Below are 20,304 nucleotides of genomic sequence, written 5' to 3'. Positions count from 1 at the left end.
AAATGCTTTGTGTCTCTTCACCATTTTCCCTTCTGTTCCCCACCCACCTTTCTTAAATCCCTCTTAGCGGCCTGCCATCTCTCCCGAAAGCTTTTTCTCTGCTTCCTGGCCACCCTGGTTCACCAGGGGAGCTCAGCAGGACTGCTCCGAATACCTCAAGTACCTACTCGATCGGTAAGATGCATCCTTCTCAGATAAAATATGCCTTGTAAAACCCCCCCATGAATATTAGATAAAACTGTATCCAAAAAATTGTCTACTGAGAAGGGAGGAGGCCTTCTCGGTAGTGGCACCGGCCGTGTGGAATGCCCTCTCATCAGATGTCAAAGGAAAAAAACAATTACACAACTTTGCAAAGACATCGGAAGGCAGCCCTGTATCAGGAAGTTTTAAATGTTTGATACCTAATTGTGTTTTTATATTATCTTGGAAGCGACCCAGAGGAGCAACACAGTCGGATAGGTAGAAGTATACTGTCAGAGCTGCCCGAGGTCCCAGCTCACAAAGGACCAACGCCAGTTCGTTGTTATATACAAAAGTCTTTATTGAAGTTCAATTTCGCTTTCACAGCCGCAGCGTGCAGCTCTACGTCTGAAACTCTAGACCGCTGAAGCTCCGTCTGAGTCTCCTCCCCCCAGACACCAGTTTAAGACTCTAGCCTTGCTCCACCTCTTCCTTTGCTCTTTCCTCCTCTGGCTCGCCTGTCAGCTGGGGTCTGGCCCTTCCTAGACTCTTCTGACGCTGAATCCCCTGAGTCTTCTCCTTGCCTCCGGCGGGCTTTAGGACCTGGTTCCCAATCCGGGTTTTCTGCTGTCCCGCGCGCCTGTACATTCGAACTTGGCGCGCACGCCCAGCCGGCAACCTTCCTCCTGACCGTTACACTGCTCCTGTCACTGCTTCCCCCTTCGGGGAGGCTAGCTGGACCTGACCTCCCCTCCGTTCCCCCACTCTCCGATGGAGGCGTGGTCAGCCCTGACTCCTCTTCTCTCCCTGCTGGAGGAGCCGCTGGTCCTGACACATGGGACTCTTCCCCCCCCCCCACACTACGCTCTGGTGGGGAAGCCGGTCCTGATCTCCAGCTGCTGCTTTGGGAGTCCCCGCTGGCCCCCTGTTTCTGGTGTGTCCCCCCTGGGACCCCCCTTGCCCTGGCCATCGGCGCCTCCTTCTGGGAATCTTCCGATCCGCTGGAGAAGCTCATGGAATCTCTCGGGTCACTGTCATACTCCCCTACGCTGCCCTCAGATTCTTCCCCTTCGCTCTCCATTTCCTTCCTCCCCTGTGCCTCTGTTCCTGAGCCCCTGACATATACATAATAAATTATTACTGTTCTTGTTAGGAGAAATATGCAGTAAAATGCTGCTGAATTTTCAGGACTTTAAACCAAATAAATAAATTGTGAACCGATCTAGAACTTAAAACTGGAAAGCCGAGGAACTGAAATTGGCATGTTTGGCTATCCTGTCTCCACACACACCCTGAAGATTGCCCAAATGCCCGCTCTCTTCACAGCCTGTGAAAGCTCAGCCCTTAACATTTGGGAGAGATTTGTTTGTTTGTTTTGAGGGAGAAGGGAGATTCTCTGAATACAGCCACTACTGAAAATGGCAGGTGTGTGTCTTCCTTGTCCCCTCTCCCTCTGCATTTCTCATTGGACTTCCTTGTGGCTGCAATCCACGATGCCAGGATACGGATTGGTTCAACCAGATTTTTGAAATAAGAATGTTAAGTTATTTGCCTCCTGCTTTATCAGGCAGCTTGCGTGTAAAAGCATGAGGCTGACACTGAGCTTACTACAGAAATGCACTTGAGGGATAGAACAAATTGAAACACAGTTGATTTGTGACATGGATTTGTCAATTAGATTAATAATAATAATTTATTATTTGTACCCCACCCATCTGGCTGGGTTTGCCCAACCACTCTGGGTGGCTTCCAACAAAGATTAAAAATACATTAAATTGTCACACATTAAAAACTTCCCTGAACAGGGCTGCCTTCAGTCTGGTAGTTGTTGTTCTCTTTGACATCTGGTGGGAGGGCGTTCCACAGGGCGGGTGCCACTACCGAGAAGGCCCTCTGCCTGGTTCCCTGTAACTTGGCTTCTCGCAGCGAGGGAACCACCAGAAGGCCCTCAGCGCTGGACCTCAGTGTCCGGGCAGAACGATGGGGGTGGAGACGTTTCTTCAGATATACTGGACTGAAGCCGTTTAGGGCTTTAAAGGTCAACACCAACACTTTGAATTGTGCTCAGAAATGTACTGGGAGCCAATGTAGGTCTTTCAAGACCGGTGTTATGTGGTCTCGGCAGCCGCTCCCAGTCACCAGTCTAGCTGCCACATTCTGGATTAGTTGTAGTTTCCCGGTCACCTTCAAAGCTAGCCCCACGTAGAGTGCATTGCAGTAGTCCAAGCGAAACTGATTTATAAAATGCCTTCCAGAATAAAGATAAGTTTCAGTATCTGTCTGGAGAGGCAGCTTGTCCAGTTTCCTTCTAGGAGAAAATTACAGTGGTACCTCAGGTTAAGTACTTAATTCGTTCCGGAGGTCCGTTCTTAACCTGAAATTGTTCTTAACCTGAATCACCACTTTAGCTAATGGGGCCTCCTGCTGCCGCCGCAGTTTCTGTTCTCACCCTGAAGCAAAGTTCTTAACCTGAGGTACTATTTCTGGGTTAGCGGAGTCTGTAACCTGAAGCGTATGTAACCTGAAGCGTATGTAACTCAAGGTACCACTGTATATGATTCTGGTACTGCCGCTCATCTTGAGATGCAGGGCTTAGATGCTGACAGGCGTATAAGAGCATAGTAGCACCTCCTTCCGTGGTTGGAGGGATGGTTTTACTGGTGACATTCTTCAGCGTATTTCTCTTCTTCTTCCCCCAACCGCCCAAAAAAGGCTTCATGAAGAAGAGAGAACAGGAAGGCGAATCTATCAGAAGCTCAAAGAGTCCACACTGATATCTCAGGCTGAGCAACAGCAGCCTGTAAACAAGACTTTAATTGAAAAAATGTTTGGGGGCAGAATTAAGACGAAAATCCGATGTCTGAAGTGCCTGAAAGTCTCTTCCAGAGAAGAAGCATTCACAGACCTCTCCTTGGCTTTCCCACCAGCTGATAATCATGTGCCTATAGCCAGTAGCAGTACCTCTCTTTTACCGGTAGAAGAAATGGGCCCACAGGCCGTTCAGTCGGGCGTAGAAGTGCCAGGCAGGACATGCGATTCGCCAAGGAGGTTCGCTAAGCCGGCTGCACTGGGAGAGAATCATCCCCAAATATTGCCCATCGAAACTTTGGGGCCTGGAAGTCAAGAGACTCCTTTCCCCCCGAGGGCTGAGCAAGACGCTACTGGCGCAAAGCCTGACGAAGACTTGGTGTTGGCTCTGAGGGAGCAAATTCGTGGGCCCACGGCCTCCAGATCCGTCCCCGACCTGATCAATTATTTCTTATCGCCCGAGATGCTGACGGCGGAGAACCGCTATCACTGTGACAACTGCGCTTCTCTTCAGGACGCAGAGAAGCTGGCCGAACTGACGGAGGGGCCTCACTACCTCATCCTCACCCTGCTGAGGTTCTCCTTTGACCTGAGGGCCATGAGGAGGAGGAAGATCCTGGACAACGTATCCGTCCCGCTGGTGTTGAAGCTTCCGGTCCTGGCGTCTTCAGAGGACCCGAGCGGCGGAGCGAACCCGCCACGGTGCGCCTCAGCACGCAAGGCCTTCGCTTCGGTGGTGTATGACCTTTGCAGCGTGGTGGTGCATTCCGGGGTCTCCTCTGAGAGTGGCCATTACTATTGCTACGCCCGGGAGTGTGAGGATGTGGCGGCTGAAAGCAACCTGAAGGACGCCTCTCGGAGCGGCGCCCCAGAGAAACCTCCGGACGTTGCGATCCAGTGGTACCTCTTCAACGACACCAGAGTCTCATTCTCGTCTTTCGAGTCTGTCAGCAATGTGACATCCTTTCTGCCCAAGGATACGGCTTACCTGCTGTTCTATAGGCAGAGGACGAGCCAGTCGAGAGACGAGGGGCATGGGGCCACTGGAGAGTCTGGCCGGGTGAATGGAGACTTGCATTCTCCGGACAAAAGCTTGATGGAAGCCATTGCGAAGGATAACATCCTGTACTTGCAAGTAAGTGTCCGTTTGCATTTCTTGGTGTGGAAAGTATTGATCTGATGTGTAGAGATCTTTCCTATTCCACTTAATTCTGGAAGCTTCTAGAACCTTCTCTCCGTGAAAGAAACAAGCAGAAGCTTCATGATTGTTTGGGTTATACCTTCAGAGAAGCTGAGTGTACAGCTGGCTTGATCTGGTTCTCTTATCTCTTCCAATTAAGGTCATGCTGACTATAAATAGAGGCCAGAAGGAGCCTGGGTTTCACTTTCTCTTTCTATTTCTTTTCCTTCTGGTGTGGTGTTCTGTACATAGTATGCTTAGTGTCAAGGCTTAGACTTATTGTAAGTTATTGTAAGTTTAAGTTACCGTATTTTTCGTCCCATAGGACGCTCCATCCCATAGGACGCACCTAGTTTTTTTTTTTGGGGGGAAATAAAGGAAATTTTTTTTCCCTTTATTTCCCCCCCAAACCAGGTTGGGGAAACCAAACCAGGTCGGGGAACAGCGGTATGGCGGCGCTCGGCCTCCCCGCTGTCCCCCGAGCTTGTGGGGCTGACCGATGTCTGCCCGAAGCACGGGGCGCTCTGCTTCAGCGTGCCCCGCGCTCCGTGCAACAGGCTGCTATCTGCAGCCTAGGGAGCCCTGTGGGAACTCCCGCAGGGCTCCCCAGGCTGCGGATGTCTGCCTGGCCCACGGGGCACTATGCTTCAGGGCACCCGCACGCCGGGCGGCAGGCTGCTATCCGCAGCCTAGGGAGCCCTGAGGGAACTCCCGCGGGCTCCCCGGGCTTGCTGATAGCTTCCTGAAGCCTGGAGAGCGAGGGGTTGGTGCGCACCGACCCCTCTCGCTCTTCAAGCTTCAGCGAAAGTCTGTATTCGCCCCATAGGACGCACACAGATTTCCCCTTCATTTTTGGAGGGGGAAAAGTGCGTCCTATAGGGCGAAAAATACGGTAAGCCTGCTACAAATGGATTTCTTATGGACAAGGTCAATCCTGAATGTATTGGATTTGTGACCATTATGCTCATTTGCCTTCAGTAGCAGCAAAGCTCTGCTGGATGAAATATTAATTGCCTCTGGTCTATTTTGGGGGAATCCTGCAACGTGTTTTAAGTTTTTACTGTGCTAACTATACACTGAGAATCTGCTCTGGATCAATATTGGGTAGATTTCCATGACAGTAAGGTATGCCAGCTCCATCACCGTAGTTGTATATTCCGGGGTAGCCAATATGCTTTTCTTTTCTTTTTTGACACCCAACTCCCATCAATCCCAGCCAGTATGGCCGTTGGTCCAGGATGATGGGAGTTGTAGTCTAGTGACAGCTAGAGAGCACTACATTGGCTACCCAGATACAGATTTAAGACTTTCTGTGCTCATGGAGGTGAGCCAAAACCATGTGCTTGCACACAAGTAGGATATCAGCAGCCTCTGACGGTTATATCCGACAAAGCACTAAGCTAAATCACTTCTCTGCTTTTGCTGGTGAAATGTTTTCCGCCCCCAGAGTGCTATTACGCATGAGACTCCATGCATGAAGGAGACTACCATGGGGGGTTGGGAGACAACCAGGTTGGGGTGGGGAATAAAATGAATTACCTGCAGCAGGAGAGCAGAGAAATGTTTACGTAGAAAGTGTGGAAAGAACAACCATATAGGTGACTTCCTAGTCGATTCTCTTTTTGAATGTATCCCGGGAAGAGAGAGTAGTGGCCACGTGCATCACCTGGGAAGTTAAAGAACTAATGGATCCTAAATGGATCCTAAATGGATTTAGGATTGGGTGCAAGACTGTCTACCCCTCTAATATATAAAAGGATGTCACATAGAGGAGGGAGAAAGGTTGTTTTCTGCTGCTCCAGAGAAGCGGACACGGAGCAATGGATCCAAACTACAAGAAATAAGATTCCACCTAAACATTAGGAAGAACTTCCTGACAGTAAGAGCTGTTCGACAGTGGAATTTGCTGCCAAGGAGTGTGGTGGAGTCTCCTTCTTTGGAGCTCTTTAAGCAGAGGCTTGACAACCATATGTCAGGAGTGCTCTGATGGTGTTTCCTGCTTGGCAGGGGGTTGGACTCGGTGGCCCTTGTGGTCTCTTCCAACTCTTATGATTCTATGAAAAACAAACAAACCCACAAATGGAGGTGGCTGTAGGGGGGGGACACCCCAATAAGCCAGTGAGGACTGTTCATGCTCCATAGGGATGGAATATTGTTGGGACTGACCGGGGTGGGGAGAGGGAGTAAAACCATTGGTTGGTTGGCTTCCTTCTGCCTTGAGACACAATGGAGTGCACCTCTGGGGGTGAGGTCAAATTGTTTGGCACCAGCTTGGCTGCAGGAATTGCTGGAAGGAGGTGAACAAGGCGCCATCCAACCATCTTAGGGACTCCACTCCCAATTTGTGCAACGTTGACTCCTTAGCCTTTTATTTTCCTGAAGATATCCCTCAAGGCAGTGGAGGTTTAGGATCAGAGTTGTCCTTCTCCAAGATGGGCTACCTTCCCAGGTTGATGAGCCCCATCTGCCTGGTGGCGGTAGTGGATGAATTGGGGTGGTTGAAACCCTGGACGGAAGCACTGTGTGAGTGTCTGGAGGCGGTTGGAGGATGGATGGCGGCTAACAGATTGAGGTTGAATCCTGACAAGACAGAAGTACTGGTTTTGGGGGACAGGAGGGGGTGGGGGTGGAGGACTCCCTGGTCCTGAATGGGGTAACTGTGCCCCTGAATGAGCAGGTGCGCAGCCTGGGAGTCATTTTGGACTCACAGCTGTCCATGGTGGCACAGGTCAGTTCTGTGTCCAGGGCAGCTGTTTACCAGCTCCATCTGGTACGCAGGCTGAGACGCTACCTGCCCACAGACTGTCTCACCAGAGTGGTGCATGCTCTGGTTATCTCCTGCTTGGACTACTGCAATGCACTCTACGTACCCGGAAACTACAACTAATCCAGAATGCGGCAGCCAGACTGGTGACTGGGAGTGGCCACCGAGACCACATAGCACCGGTCTTGAAAGACCTATATAGGCTCCCAGTACGTTTCCGAGCACAATTCATAGTGTTGGTGCTGACCTTTAAAGCCCTAAATGGCCTTGGCCCAGTATACCTGAAGGAGCGTCTCCACCCCCATCGTTCTACCCGGACACTGAGGTCCAGAGCCGAGGGCCTTCTGGCGGTTCCCTCACTGCGAGAAGCCAAGTTACAGGGAACCAGGCAGAGGGCCTTCTCGGTAGTGGCGCCCGCCCTGTGGAACACCCTCCCACCAGATGTCAAAGAGAACAACTACCAGACTTTCAGAAGACATCTGAAGGCAGCCCTGTTCAGGGAAGCTTTTAATGTTTGATGTAGTATGGTATTTTAATATTTTGTTGGAAGCTGCCCAGAGTGGCTGGTGAAGCAGAGCCAGATGGGCGGGGTATAAATATATTATTATTATTATTATTATTATTATTATTATTATTATTATTATTATTATTATTTTCACTCTATACTGCAATGTTTTGTTACAGGGCCCCACTTGTTAGCTGAGAGTCAAGGAGGTTGGTGGTCTCCAGATATTGGTGGCCTCCACCAACTCCCATCAGTCCCAGTCAGCATGGTGGCCCAATGTTCAGGGATGATGCACCATCTTGAGGGCGCCATGTTGGCTAACCTTGAGGGGGTTATTTGTTGTTGTTTATCTCCTTAACCGATTTGAGGTGTATACCGTGTCTGAGCTTTTTGTTTTGTTTTCCCATGCCACAGGAGCAAGAAAAGGAAGCTCGAAGCAGAAGTGCCTACATCTCGGCCTTGCCCAAGTCCCCTCTGTGGTGGAAAGACTTTGATGGGGACGATGACGACAGCTCTTCGGGGGGTTGTGGGCACGACCCCGGTGGAGGGTCAAGCTCTTTCCACGGACTCGTCTTCTAGCCATTGTTGACCCGACACAAAATGGCCGACACTGTCACCACCAAGCAAGGCTCCACTGTGCTCAACGATCCTTTGGCCTTTTTAATCTTCTTAGCAACAGGAGAGCTAGGCCCACCGTGGCCGAGACAGAGCACCACAACCGTTTGAATGGCCTGGCCCTACCGCTCCATGGAATTCTGGGAAATGTAGTTCTCTGATGGGTGCTGAGGAGGGAATTCTCCGCTCCCTCATGGAACTACACTTCCTAGGACCGTCAGGAAGACTGAATTCGAAGTGTCCTGAGGTGCCCCACCTACACCTTCTCCCCTTGCGAAAAGGTGGGGAATCCTTTTGCGAAACCCCTCGAGAGGGGTGTCTTTTCAGGGAGGACAGTGCAGCAAACTGGACTCGAGGGCATTTCTGCTGTCCTGTGATACCTTTTCAAAGCAGAGCGGTGGCAGGTTCTGAACCCCTGTCCTGTTTCGAGTCCTTGTTGGCCATGGATATTTTGAGTGGAACTGAAAGAGAAGTAGGAGCTTTGCGGGGGATAGGACAATATGGCGGCTTAGAATAATTCAGGCCACAGGGCAACACCGTTGTTGATCGGCCTTGGCCTTGGGTGTAGCCTTGTGCCGCTAGGTTGAAGATTAAAAATGGTGCACATGCCCTCTCTCATACTAGATCTTGAAGCTCCTAGATGTGCTACTCCCCTTCTCAAGTATCCAACCTCAGCCTGTGGTACGTTAGGTAGGAGGTCTTACCTGCGCTCTATCACAGAGCTCAGGTGAGTCATGCCCCCTGGCTGCCATCACAGAAGAAGCACTCTCTCCTCATTGACCTAGACAGCCACCTAGGGAAGAATCATGTTTAGAAAGGCTGGTCCTCCTGACATGAATCTTTCCTTTGCCGATTTCCCCCATTTCTTATTCTAGGAATCGCAATGTCTGAGAATACATTGACTTATTTTGTCTCCTAGCGCCTCCACTCCAAATCAGTATGTTTAAGACTTTGGTTCATGTGTTGCCTCTGCAGTATATGAAGGCAGAGGTTGCTAACTGATTATTTAGCTGGTTTTTAAAAAATGCACACCCATGGCTGTCACTCAGATTTTTCTTTGCTCTGGGAAATCGCTGCTCTCGGGCTCAATTCATTGGTTGTCCAAATCCAGGGTTAGCGACGGGCTAATATTTTAAACTTCTGTATAATGGAATCCACAAATACATACACATGCAAAAATCACCTCCTTTTCTTTCTATTTTGCGCCTTGATGAGAGCCGGAACTCAGCAGAAATTTCGTTTGTTCTTCCCAGCTCTGCAGAAATTGAAATTCTTAATGGCAGCCATACAGTGGAAGTTTCCGTAGGGGCAAGAAAGGAGCTCTTAACCTTGAATCCCCCTCTCTGTGCTTTCTCTACACCTTTGGAGAGATCTGGTGTTTTCCTGTGGTCTTTGGCACACCTTCCCAGGGGGTGTAGCACTTACTGCCCACCTTTCACTTAAAAACACGAGCCAGGACAGATTATGAATGGTCGCATCCACACCAATCTGCTTGTTGTAATGGTCATGACTTACCCCCAAAGAATCTATGGAATGATAGTTTCTCAAGGTTGCTGAGAGGTGTTAGTTTCCAAGCTAGTTTCCAAGATTCTTTAGAAGAAACCACGAGTGTCGAAGTGGTATAAAAGCAATTTCAGTGCATGGTGTGGGTGTGTCCATTCCTACTTGCGTAGTATAGCATCTGTCTCTCTGTTGGCATCCATCTGTCTCAGGAGACAATGGAGGAGTGCGCCTTTGGGGGTGAAGTCAAACCTTTGGAGAGTTTCAGCGCCTGCAGTGGCTGCAGAGACCGATACAGGTGGGACATGTTTTGTTGCAGCTGGGGCAGATGAAGGCGTCCAGTTGTGCTGCTGCAGACTCACCATAGCGTTTATTCTCTCTGCGCTCCTCCCAGTGGTCATTCTTCCTGTGGTCATTGCTATGGATACTCAACCTGACTGTCTGTCTCCAGGCACTGCGGTTGCCTGCAAGGGATTTAGCGCTCTTCTGAACACTTAAAATGCACCGGCGAGTACTTTAATTAGCATTATAAATAGCAACTCCCTCGACAGCCTGCTCTCCTATTTGTGCTAGTTAATAACAGAGAGAGAGACACACGTTTTTTGCTTTTAGGCACAGGTCACATTTATTTAACAGCAAAAATAATAAGTTTCTTTTCTTTAAAAAAAGTATTATCTAGGTTAAGCGCAAGATCAGTTTTACAGGATAAGTGTGTCAAAAGTGTCTTTTTTTATAAACAACAACCAAAAAAAAACAACCCCTCACAAAGAATAAATTAATAATTTAAGGGATTAGCAGTCCACAGCGACTAGAAAAATTAATAGCCAGCTCAAATGGCGACACCACAAGACGAACACGCTGTACACATTTTTAAAAAGAGACTATTTTTTTTTATCCTCCTAAAAAACCCCCCAAAAGTATTCTTATGAAATAAAACATTTCTTACCCCCTTCACCAAAAACAGCCATTCATTTTAGGACATTCATAGCTAAGTAACTAAAGCACAATGTTCCTTTTATTAAATGCCCTTAAAGGCTCCTCATCAAGTTGCTTTTGGGGACACATTATACGATTACCCTAAATCGGATGTGGCGAGCTTTTGGCCCTCCAGATGTTGCTTCACTACAACCTCATGATGTCTGGCCATTCTTGCAGCCCAACATCTGGAGGGCCAGATGTTCTCTGCACCTGGTGAAAAGGTTTGCATTAACAGTCAAATGTTTCCATTATGTAGACTCGGCAACAGGGGACCTGAGACTCTCAAGATGTTGTGGACTACAACTCCCATCATCCTCAGCTTGGGCTATGGTAGCTGGGGCTGGTGGGAGCTGGAGTTCACTAACATCTGCAGGGCCCCAGGCTCCCTATTGCTGATTCTTGGTTTCTTGAACCCTGGTTTCCGAAAAGCCGTATCTGATGTCTATCCATAGAACTACCAAGTCCATCTGTAAATAGCCCTTTATCCGAATGCCACCAGGCTACATGGATGCTTTAGGCCATGGGTAGGCAACCTAAGGCCCAATCGCCTTCTAAATCCGGCCAACGGACAGTCCACGAATCAGCATGTTTTTACATGAGTAGAATGTTTCCTTTTATTTAAAATGCATCTCTGGGTTATTTGTGGGGCCTGCCTGGTGTTTTTACATGAGTAGAATGTGTGCTTTTATCTAAAATGCATTTCTGGGTTATTTGTGGGGCATAAGAAATTGTTCATTCCCCCAACCCCATCAAAATCTGGGCTGAGGGACGGTGGACTAGCTCACGGCTGAAAAAGCTTGCTGATCCCTGCTTTAGGCATGTTTGGTTTTGCAGCAATACCCAATGTCATCAACCTTATGTCCTGCTTTCACAAATCAGAAACCTGCGATTGGTGCTATTGAACTGCACAGACTCCCATCAGCCCCGGGCAGCATAATCAGTAACCAGGGTTGATGGGAGTACAGTGGTGCCCCGCAAGACGAATGCCTCGCAAGACGGAAAACTCGCTAGACGAAAGAGTTTTCCGTTTTGGAGGTGCTTCGCAAAACGAATCTCCTATGGGCTTGCTTCGCAAGACGACAATGTCTTGCGAGTTCCTGCTGGTTTCCTTCCCCCCTTTTTCTAAGCCGCAAAGCCGCTTATCAGCTGATCTGATCAGCAGATAAGCCGCTAAAAGCAGCTAAAAGCCGCTAATAGCGCTAAGCCGCTTATCAGCTGATCCGATCAGCAGATAAGCCGCTAAAAGCCTCTAATAGCACTAATAGCGCTAATCCGCTAATCCTTCAATGGGCTTGCTTCGCAGGACGAAAAAAACCACTAGACGAAGAGAATCACAGAACGGATTCTTTTCGTCTTGCGAGGCACCACTGTACTACTCAAACAACAGCTACAGGTCCCCCATTTCTACGCTATATGGTACAGTTGGGGGGGGGCTACCACTGAAGACTTGCAGAGCTCCTCTTCCTGTTGGTACTTTTGGAATACAAAACCCATGATGCAGTGGTGCCAGATGAGCAGCGTGGCATTCTCCAAGCAGATGATCAGAATGCTTGCGTGGGGAGGGGAGAAGGAACGAGGCCACTCCATTCGACTGCTGTAGATACACAAAATTGCTCTTCGTTGAGGTAATGTATTAAGAACCGATAGCCCACACTCTCCTGAGCTTTTTTGGGTGTGTGTGCGCGCACTACTAGCAAACTGGTGTCGTGATCCTTCTGAAATAGTGCCTCCCATGTGCAGCAACCCATCATTTTAATTACCCACCCTGCCATTGTGGGGAATTTTAAAGCACAACTTGTTGCAGCTGTGTGCCCCAGTGGCTAGGCATGCCTACACCCGGGAAAGACTCTAGTGTAGGGGACCTGTGGCTGTTGCGGACTCCCATCACCCTGCATTACGGGGGTTAGACTAGATGGCCCTTGGGTACCTTCCAATTCTACAATTCTATTACCTCTGACCTTGCTGACTGGGGCTGATGAGAGTTGGGACACAAAGGGGAGTTGGGACACTACCACGAAGGAGGCGATACAGCAGTTCCCCACCCACAGCACTGTTAAAAGAGGTTTATTTTCTGTGCCAGAGACGACCAGTTCCCCTCTCTGTCCCAGAGGTGGGTTTCCACTGTGAACCAGAGTCTCACCATGCTGCTGTTTTCATTTGCACATGTTCTGAAATAATGGTGGCGGGGACCCTGGGAAACAGCCCTGGCCTGAGAAAATACAGTGGTACCTTGGGTTGCATATGCTTCAGGTTACATACGCTTCAGGTTACAGCCTCTGCTAACCCAGAAATAGTGCTTCAGGTTAAGAACTTTGCCTCAGGATGAGAACAGAAATTGTGCTCTGCCGGCGCAGCAGCAGGCCCCATTAGCTAAAGTGGTGCTTCAGGTTGAGAACAGTTTCAGGTTAAGTACGGACCTCCGGAACGAATTAAGTACTTAACCCGAGGCACCACTGTAAGCAGTTGGCTATTAAGTGGGACCCCGGTGTATAGGGGCAGTATATCTACCAACACCAAGCAAGCAAGAATTGCTGTCATGTAATCCCTTGTACAGTCATACCTCGGGTTACAGACGCTTCAGGTTGCGGACCACCAAAACCCGGAAGTACCGGAATGGGTTACTTCCTGGTTTTGGCGGCCGTGCATGCGCAGAAGTGCTGAATCGCAACCTGTGTGTTGCAAACATGCATCCCGCACGGATCACATTCTAAACCAGTGTCCACTGTATGCAAGCTTCCCAGAGCCATCTTTCTGGATCAAGTCAGAAAGAGAATGGGGACCTAGGCTGACTCAGCAAAAGAAGTCTGACTCAGCACAAGTTCTGAATCCTCACAAACTGCATGGAATCTCAAGGCAGGGTTTGCCACAGACCCGTGCTCTACCATCTAGAATGACAGAAATACGCTTTCAAGAAAGCTAAGCATGGAAAGGAATCCTTTTGCAAAGGTACAGCTGTTTTTAACAGTCAGTGCACAATTCGCGGTGTCACAGCTTTCGCCGGCTACCCGCGATAACCTGTACAAAAGTGCAAAGGAAGGTCACGACGATATGCTAATTGAGGATGCGATCCTAAACCCACTCCCCTGGGAGTAAGCGCTACCGGACACAATAGGGCTTACCTCTGAGCAAGCCTTCATAGGGCACGAGGATGGTGTTGTTCGTCGGTGGCGTAGAGCCAGGTAGAATAAGGTGGACGGATCCTGGCATGCAAGGAAGCAGCGGAGATCATGCCAAATAGCATTCTTCGCCCCCCGCTGCAACCCATCCTCATCCACACCGAGAAGCAAGCTCCAAGAAATGCGATCCTTTAGCCCCACCCCCTGTATTATCCGGTATAATGGCATAACAATGCACCACATTACGCGGCAGTCCAATGCACACCTGGGAAATAGCTCCATTGAACACAGTGGGACTTGCTTCTGTGTATAAAAGCACAGGACAGTGCTGGACGTTGAGTCTGCCTATGCTCAGGTACGGCTGGAGGTTGTACGTTTAGGCCAGAGGTCTTCAACCTTTTTAAGTCCACAGCTCCCTTGACCAACTGCATTCTTTCTGCGACACCCCTTGTGAGGCTCAGGAGCCCAGTTATGCCCCCCCCTTGCCTGCAGAGCTGGCAGCCTCTCACCCCTTTTTGAACACCCTGCCTCGTGGAGGGTTCCCTCAGCCTCCTCTCCTCTCCTTGGGAGTCCTCTGGGCAGCCGCTGCTGCCACCCCTGCCCCCCAGTGCCCCAAAGAGTTTTTTTCCAGAGGCACCATTCACCTGTGGAGCTTGTAGCCAGGGCTGCTGCAACCAACAGCTGTTTGGCAGGTAGAGACGTGAGAGGGCATCAAGGAGGGTGGGAAGGAAAGAGGGACAGAGGCGAGTGTTGCTTGCGGCACCCCTGACCACCATTCAAGGCACCCTGTTTTAGGCTATAGCTTAGCAGTATTTACAGGACCGCCTCTCCTGGTATGCCCCACAGAGGACCTTAAGGTCCATGAATAATTATAGTTTAGAGGTCCCGGGCCCTAAGGAAGTCAGATTATCCTCCACCAGGGCCAGGGCCTTCTCAGTGATGGCTCCGACCTGGTGGAATGCTCTGTCCCATGAGACCAGGGCCCTGCAGGATTTCACTTCCTTCCGCAGGGCCTGTAAGACAAAGCTATTCCTCCTGGCTTTCCATTTGAACTTAGCCTGATCTTTTATTCCTCTTCCTTCCCTTCCCTTCCCCCTCCCCTTTTTATGAAGATTACCCGCTCTGTGACCCCACAGCTAATTCTCCCCGGTCTCTTCGCTCGCCCAAATAGGACTAATTTAGCCAGATAGCCCTAGCGATCATCTAATGTTTATTGGGTGGATTTCCCTCCTAAATTGATTTTTGAATTCCGAATTTATTCCCGTTTTATACTGCATTTTATGCTGTTTTTTGTTGCATCAATTAAGTGTTTTACATTTGTTGTTAGCCACCCTGAGCCTGGTTTTCTGAACTGGGAAGGGCGGGGTATAAATAAAAAATTATTATTATTATTTATTAGTAGAGCCAATGAGTTGTATGCAGATGGTTCCATCTCCAGTATTTCGAGTTAGATGGATAAGGTTTCATTCAGGTAACAGGCAAAGATTATTCTTACTAACTGAGACTTTGGAAGGATGCTGCCAGTCAGAGTCAGTAATAATGGACTCAGCATAAGGCAGCTTCATATATGGAGCTCTCCATGCACTTACCGCATCACGCTGGGGCCCCCAGAAATGCTTTTAAGGTTGTTGTTTTTTGCGGGGAAGGGAGGGGTGTGTGCTGATGGTCCAATATTAAATCCAAAAGGAATCTCTCAGCTACATGAAAAAACACATGGATATTCTAGAAGGGTTAACGAACTAGAATCTTACTATTCTAGAGCAGTTGGTCAGAGCATGGTGCGGATCATGCCAAGGTTGCAACTTCAATCCCTGTATGGGACAGCGGCGTATTCCCGCATTGCAGGGAATTAGACTAGATAAGGCATAGGCAAACTCCGCCCTCCAGATGTTTTGGGACTACAATTCCCATCATCCCTGACCACTGGTCCTGTTAGCTAGGGATGATGTGAGTTGTAATCCCAAAACATCTGGAGGGCAGAGTTTGCCTATGCCTGGACTAGATAATCCTCAGGGTCCCTTCTAACTCAATCCTATTATTCTATTTGGGGCTTGGCCTCTTCATTCTCAAGCTGAACTCTCCTCCTGCTGTCCTTACAAATTAACTCTGCTACTCCTCCTACCTCCTGCCAACCTAGCAGTTTGAAAGCACCTCAAAGTGCAAGTAGATAAATAGGTACCACTCCGGTGGGAAGGTAAACGCCGTTTCCGTGCGCTGCTCTGGTTCGCCAGAAGCGGCTTAGTCATGCTAGCCACATGACCCGGAAGCTGTACGCCGGCTCCCTCGGCCTATAGAGCGAGATGAGCGCCACAACCCCAGAGTCGGCCACGACTGGACCTAACGGTCAGGGGTCCCTTTACCTTACTCCTCCTACAGCAATCTGCGCTCATCCTGGTGCAGCAAGCAGGTTAGTGGGGTTGTTTTCATGGCCCTACAAAACGGACCACACCTTTTAATCAATTAGCCTTGGCCAAGATGTTACTCCTTTCTCTGTCTGATCACCCTGGACAAATTTAGGCAGGGACTTCTTAATGTCCCCCCCCCACCCTGACATTTTCCAGGGTCCTTGACTTCATGCCATTAGATGGGGAAGAGGTTGAAGTTCTTACAGCATGCAGATAGGAGAATTCTCTCCATAAAGTGGCAGAAACCTGTTGGAAAAAGACATCTTTTCCATGACATCCCATCTGGCAGACCCACTGCTGTGATGGCTTCCTTTTTTTCCTAGTCCTCTGTGCTAATGCGATCTTCTGGAGGGACAACTGGCCAGTGATTGTGGCTCTCATGTGACAAGGAGCAACTTGTAAAACATGTTGAGACTATGGGTCGAGGGCATCACTTAACTCGTAGCCACAATGACACAGAGCTTCAACCCACGTTCAGCTGCTATTAAGTGGTGCATCCACATTTGCCATTATCCAGACACGACTAAGAATCTGGAGGATTACCGTGAGACAGGGTTCAAACCTAACAGGGCAATTTTGCTTACAACTGGTGAAACGGGTTCTTTTTTTTAGTGTGTTTTGCACCGGACTAAGCATCAAGGCAATGGGCAAATTCCAACACATGACAGCTGAATATTTGTAAATATTCAACCTTTCGCCAACGTCTGAATTTTCGTTTTGAAAACGCGAAAAGCTCTAACGAGTTTTGAGTGTGCTAGATTTATTGGCAAGCATCGGACATGAACAGTGGCTATTCCTGGAAACGGAACGTCGGACTGGATAGACCTTTAGCACAACCTGACAGGGCTCGTCTGACGGTCTCAACTACACATCTCATGAGCTGCCAGACATCAAACTCACTCACCTACTAAGCACAACTGCACACCAGCTATCAAACACTTGTCAAACATCAAAGGCTGAACTCAAACATTACAGGATATCAGATACAGATATCAAATATTCCGCGAATGTTCAACAATATGCAAGAATTCAGAAAAGATTCGACATTAAGATTTGCAAAGGGGAATCTCGGAGGGGAACCAACACACTTTTTCAAGAAACTGATATATGCCAACGAGCAGTGGTTGTTTCCTTACACCCACCATCCTCACAAGGAAAGCTCTCTTAAGTGCTCTGTAGACAAGGATGCCTGTAATTTGCAAGGTAAACAAAAACCAGCGCTTCCACAGGCTTTCCTAAAAATCAAACGTGATTAGAGCCGACGTCCGGCCACTTTCTTTTCTGTAAAGGGATCAGGAGACGGAAGAGGGAGGCAAAAGATCCCAGCAGAAGCCCAGCATTCTGCCATACTGGCACCAGTTTGGCTCGGGGCAGGTGTACTTTGAAGAAGAGGAGAAAACAGTGGATACAAGGCGGGTCTGGTGATGACTCAAAGCATGCAGGGCGTCAAAATTCCCAGTATTGCTATGTTGAATTTTGCAGATAACTTATCCACCAGGAGCTCTGGCATCCTTTAGCACTGGCAAGCAGTTGTCAGCCATGTTTTCCCCCCTGAAGTGAACTTTGCTTTCTTAGTCGACCCTGGCGCTAGGAGTCCTTGCTGAACGACGGCCGGTGGGCCCAGCGCCATGATGGGCAGAACTATTTAGTCTTTGCCCTTCTGGAAGGCTCTCTCTTTTTCCTCTCTCTCTTTATCCTGGTGTACCTCCGCCGGCTATTACTTCACCGCCTTGTTGGGCTCCGAAGACTGCCGGACGTCTGTCCACTCCTGCATGGTGCTTTGCAAAGCTTGCGTCTTCTCCTTGTCGACTTGTACATAGTCGACCTTCTCGTCTGAGGCAACCGAGGATGTGGAGGGCTGGTGACAGGGAAGAAGGAAGAAGAAGAAGAGTTTGGATTTGATATCCCGCTTTATCACTACCCTAAGGAGTCTCATAGCAGCTAACATTCTCCTTTCCCTTCCTCCCCCACAACAAACACTCTGAGGTGAGTGAGGCTGAGAGACTTCAGAGAAGTGTGACTGGCCCATGGTCACCCAGCAGCTGCATGTGGAGGAGCGGGGAAGCGAACCCGGTTCACCGGATTACGAGTCCACCGCTCTTAACCACTACACTGCACTGGCTCCACCATAAGGAAGCACAAAGCAGTTGAACGTGGTTGCACATCTACCCCAAAACAGAGTGGGTGGCAGGGGGTGGAGAGAGAAGGGAATCCTTTTCAGCCTGGGGGCCACATTCCCTTACACAAAAGCTTTTGGGGGCCATATACCAGGTGGTGGGTGTGCCAAGAGGCAAAACGCGGTGGAGCAGCAGTTGTGTCTCTTGTACACATTCCTCTTTAACCAGGCCTTTGGCTGACAGACATCCAATGCCCTTTTAAAATGTGCTGTGGGGCCATTATTGGGTTGCTATTGTTATTTTATTTTTATTATGCATTTTGTGTTTTTATATTGTGATTTTACATTGTGAACCGCCCTGAGACCTGCGGGTATAGCATAGTATACTAATTGAAATAACGATGATGATGGTAATAATAATAATAATGATAATAATAATAATGATTATTATTATTATTATTATACATAAGCCATGTATAGTTCAGAGGGTGCTATAATAATAATAATAATAATAAAGATAATAAAGATAATAATAATAATAATAATAATAATAATAATAATAATAATAATAATAATTTTTTATTTATACCTCGCCCTTCCTGGTTCAAAAACCAGGCTCAGGGCGGCTAACAACAAATTTAAAATACTTAATTGTAAAAGCAGCATAAAATACAGTATAAAAACATGAATAACAATAAAATTCAAAGTTCAGAAATCCATTTAGGGGAAATCCATCTAATAAATATTAGATAATCACCAGGGCTAGCAGAAAGTGCACTGCTTGAATGGGACAGAACATTCCTTGTTTGCACCCCATCTGATTAATGCAAAGTCTTTGGGCTATACCTTTCTGTGAGGGCCAGGTGAGCTCGGCTGGAAGTCCAGAGCCAGGTAATCGACATTTCCTGTGCTCTTTTTCGTGGCTGGGCTGCTTGTGCCGCTGGGGATGGGCGAGGCAGAGACAGGGTTTTGCTGGAAAAGACAAATAAAGAAGGAACAAGTGAAAAAGAAACCACAATCAGAGGCCAAGGTCTGTTCTTGGACTTCTGTTTTCCCAGTAGTAATGTATGGAAATGAGAGTTGGACCATAAAGAAGGCTGATTGCCAAAGAATTGATGCTTTTGAATTATGGTGCTGGAGGAGACTCTTGAGAGTCCCATGGACTGCAAGAAGATCAAACCGATCCATTCTGAAGGAAATCAGCCCTGAGTGTTCACTGGAAGGACAGATCCTGAAGCTGAGGCTCCAATACTTTGGCCACCTCATGAGAAGAGAAGACTCCCTGGAAAAGACCCTGATGTTGGGAAAGATGGAGGGCACAAGGAGAAGGGGACGTCAGAGGACGAGATGGCTGGACAGTGTTCTCGAAGCTACCAGCGTGAGTTTGACCAAACTGCGGGAGGCAGTGGAAGACAGGAGTGCCTGGCATGCTCTGGTCCAGGGGGTCACGAAGAGTCGGGCACGACTAAACGACTAAAGAACAACAACAAAAGATGGAGGGCAGCCACCAGGGGTTCCATTGCTGCTCACCCTCTGCTAAAATGTGAGCTGGGGTTGGGACCGCTAAGGACAAGGGCGGAAGACGGAGTATGGAGAAAGAACTCGTGTTGTACTGAGAGATGGATTCTGCAGGGACTTACCATGGCCACGTAATTCTCTTCACTGTCTCCGGAGTCTGTGCTGGTGATGCTCTGGGTGGAGATGGGACGACAGTATTGGGAAAAGTTGGAGTTGAAGGACTGGCTGTAATGAGAGTTGAGAAGATGAGTTGGGCTAGGCAAGGTGCCATACACATCCTGTTTCCGCCCCCTGAAATATACTCGGAGTCGAGAGTGGATTTCATGCTCTTTATTCAGCTCATAGTGGTGAGGAGGAATGGAAGTTCCCCCAGAATGTCTGCTTTATATACATTATTTACACAATGGGCCCCACGTGATTGGCTAATTCCGGGATTCTCCTGTAGGCCAATCAGGTTGCGGATTCACTTCTACCTGGAGCTGGATTGGGTGGCTCCTGTGGACCAATCGGACTGCTGCATTCTGGATCCTATTGTTCTAGGACCAATCAGAGTGCTGCATTTTGGATCCTATTCAACTCAGTACATAACACCCCCATTTGCACAATCTGCTGGCAT

The 20,304-nt window shown here is 48.7% G+C and overlaps 2 protein-coding genes and 2 long non-coding RNA genes across 8 annotated transcripts in view; 3 read left to right on the top strand and 1 right to left on the bottom strand.

Moving 5' to 3' along the window:
• USP35 (ubiquitin specific peptidase 35) overlaps positions 1 to 9,237 on the top strand; it is a 45,667-nt gene extending 36,430 nt beyond the window's left edge. For all 5 annotated transcript variants that reach the window (XM_083499337.1, XM_083499336.1, XM_083499338.1 and 2 more), the window contains 3 exons: positions 68 to 174; positions 2,896 to 4,126; positions 7,855 to 9,237. In XM_083499337.1, coding sequence (XP_083355463.1) covers positions 68 to 174; positions 2,896 to 4,126; positions 7,855 to 8,019 — 1,503 coding nt within the window. In that variant the 3' untranslated portion in view covers positions 8,020 to 9,237. The remainder of the gene's footprint in view (positions 1 to 67; positions 175 to 2,895; positions 4,127 to 7,854) is intronic.
• Positions 4,555 to 5,052, top strand: LOC310705489. The gene is made up of 3 exons (XR_014525335.1): positions 4,555 to 4,705; positions 4,823 to 4,934; positions 4,980 to 5,052. It is a non-coding gene; the product is annotated as an uncharacterized lncRNA (long non-coding RNA).
• Positions 9,238 to 9,567: 330 nt separating the features above from the next.
• Positions 9,568 to 17,144, top strand: LOC310705407. The gene is made up of 2 exons (XR_014525241.1): positions 9,568 to 11,492; positions 11,895 to 17,144. It is a non-coding gene; the product is annotated as an uncharacterized lncRNA (long non-coding RNA).
• The window catches only part of GAB2 (GRB2 associated binding protein 2), a 147,148-nt gene continuing 143,638 nt past the window's right edge, over positions 16,795 to 20,304 (bottom strand). The window contains exons 8-10 of the mRNA XM_083499613.1: positions 19,811 to 19,913; positions 19,017 to 19,142; positions 16,795 to 17,912 (exon numbers count right to left, since the gene is read on the bottom strand). Of these exons, the coding sequence (XP_083355739.1) occupies positions 17,772 to 17,912; positions 19,017 to 19,142; positions 19,811 to 19,913 (370 nt within the window). The 3' untranslated portion in view covers positions 16,795 to 17,771. The remainder of the gene's footprint in view (positions 17,913 to 19,016; positions 19,143 to 19,810; positions 19,914 to 20,304) is intronic.

This window comes from Podarcis liolepis, assembly GCF_965112155.1.
Source record: "Podarcis liolepis genome assembly, chromosome: 4".
Lineage (NCBI taxonomy): Eukaryota > Metazoa > Chordata > Lepidosauria > Squamata > Lacertidae > Podarcis > Podarcis liolepis.
This window is presented reverse-complemented; position numbering and strand designations above follow the sequence as displayed.